This window comes from Hippocampus comes, unplaced genomic scaffold (genome assembly GCF_001891065.2).
Source record: "Hippocampus comes isolate QL1 unplaced genomic scaffold, H_comes_QL1_v1.1 C16666442, whole genome shotgun sequence".
In the NCBI taxonomy this organism is placed as follows: domain Eukaryota; kingdom Metazoa; phylum Chordata; class Actinopteri; order Syngnathiformes; family Syngnathidae; genus Hippocampus; species Hippocampus comes.
Window position 1 is genome coordinate 1 of NW_017836167.1, and position 665 is coordinate 665.

Consider the following 665-nt stretch of genomic DNA (forward strand, 5'->3'; position numbering starts at 1 on the left):
ACAAAATCCCAAAGGATTCACGACGACTGTCAGGCCCAGTTTGGCTTCAAACACGTGCTGTCCCTCACGGGTAAGGTGGCCCGTTTCACAGAGGAAGTGAAGAAGCAGCAGGTGTCGCGAAACAGAGACGCCCCGGAGGGCGGATTTGATGCCATCATGCAGGCAGTCGTGTGCAAGGTAGGATCAGAAATTGGAGCGTTTCCACCGTTCCGTGCCTTACCTCTCTCTGGTCGTCATTCAGGACAAAATCGGTTGGCGTCCGGACGCCTCGCATCTTCTGGTGTTCACCACCGACGCCAAAACGCACATCGCCCTGGATGGACGCTTCGCCGGCATCGTGCAGCCCAATGATGGACAGTGTCACCTGGATAGTGACAATGTCTACAACAAATCCACCCTGCTGGTAAAGAATCCTTTCAAAATAAAAGGCACACTTTTACGGGGGGGGGCCGGTTTGAAAGAGGATGTCACAAAGCCGAATATGCCGTACTTTGCTACATCGATAGGCACGGTTGACGAGACCAACACCTTACTACTTCTCCCATATACATCTTGTATCAGCCAGTGGATTCCGACTGTTTTTTTTGACGCACGCCTGTTTTCCAGGACTATCCCTCCTTGGCGCTTCTGACGGAGAAAATGTCAGAAAACAACATCAACTTGAT

General features: G+C 51.6%; 1 protein-coding gene across 1 annotated transcript; it reads left to right on the forward strand.

Annotated features, from left to right (window-relative positions):
* Positions 1-10: 10 nt before the first annotated feature.
* LOC109508858 (integrin beta-3-like) lies at positions 11-660 on the forward strand (the record flags this gene model as incomplete). The annotated part of the gene is made up of 3 exons (XM_019858804.1): positions 11-177; positions 242-403; positions 607-660. Coding segments are annotated over exons 1-3 (237 nt in total), but the record flags the coding sequence as incomplete, so codon positions are not given.
* Positions 661-665: the final 5 nt, after the last annotated feature.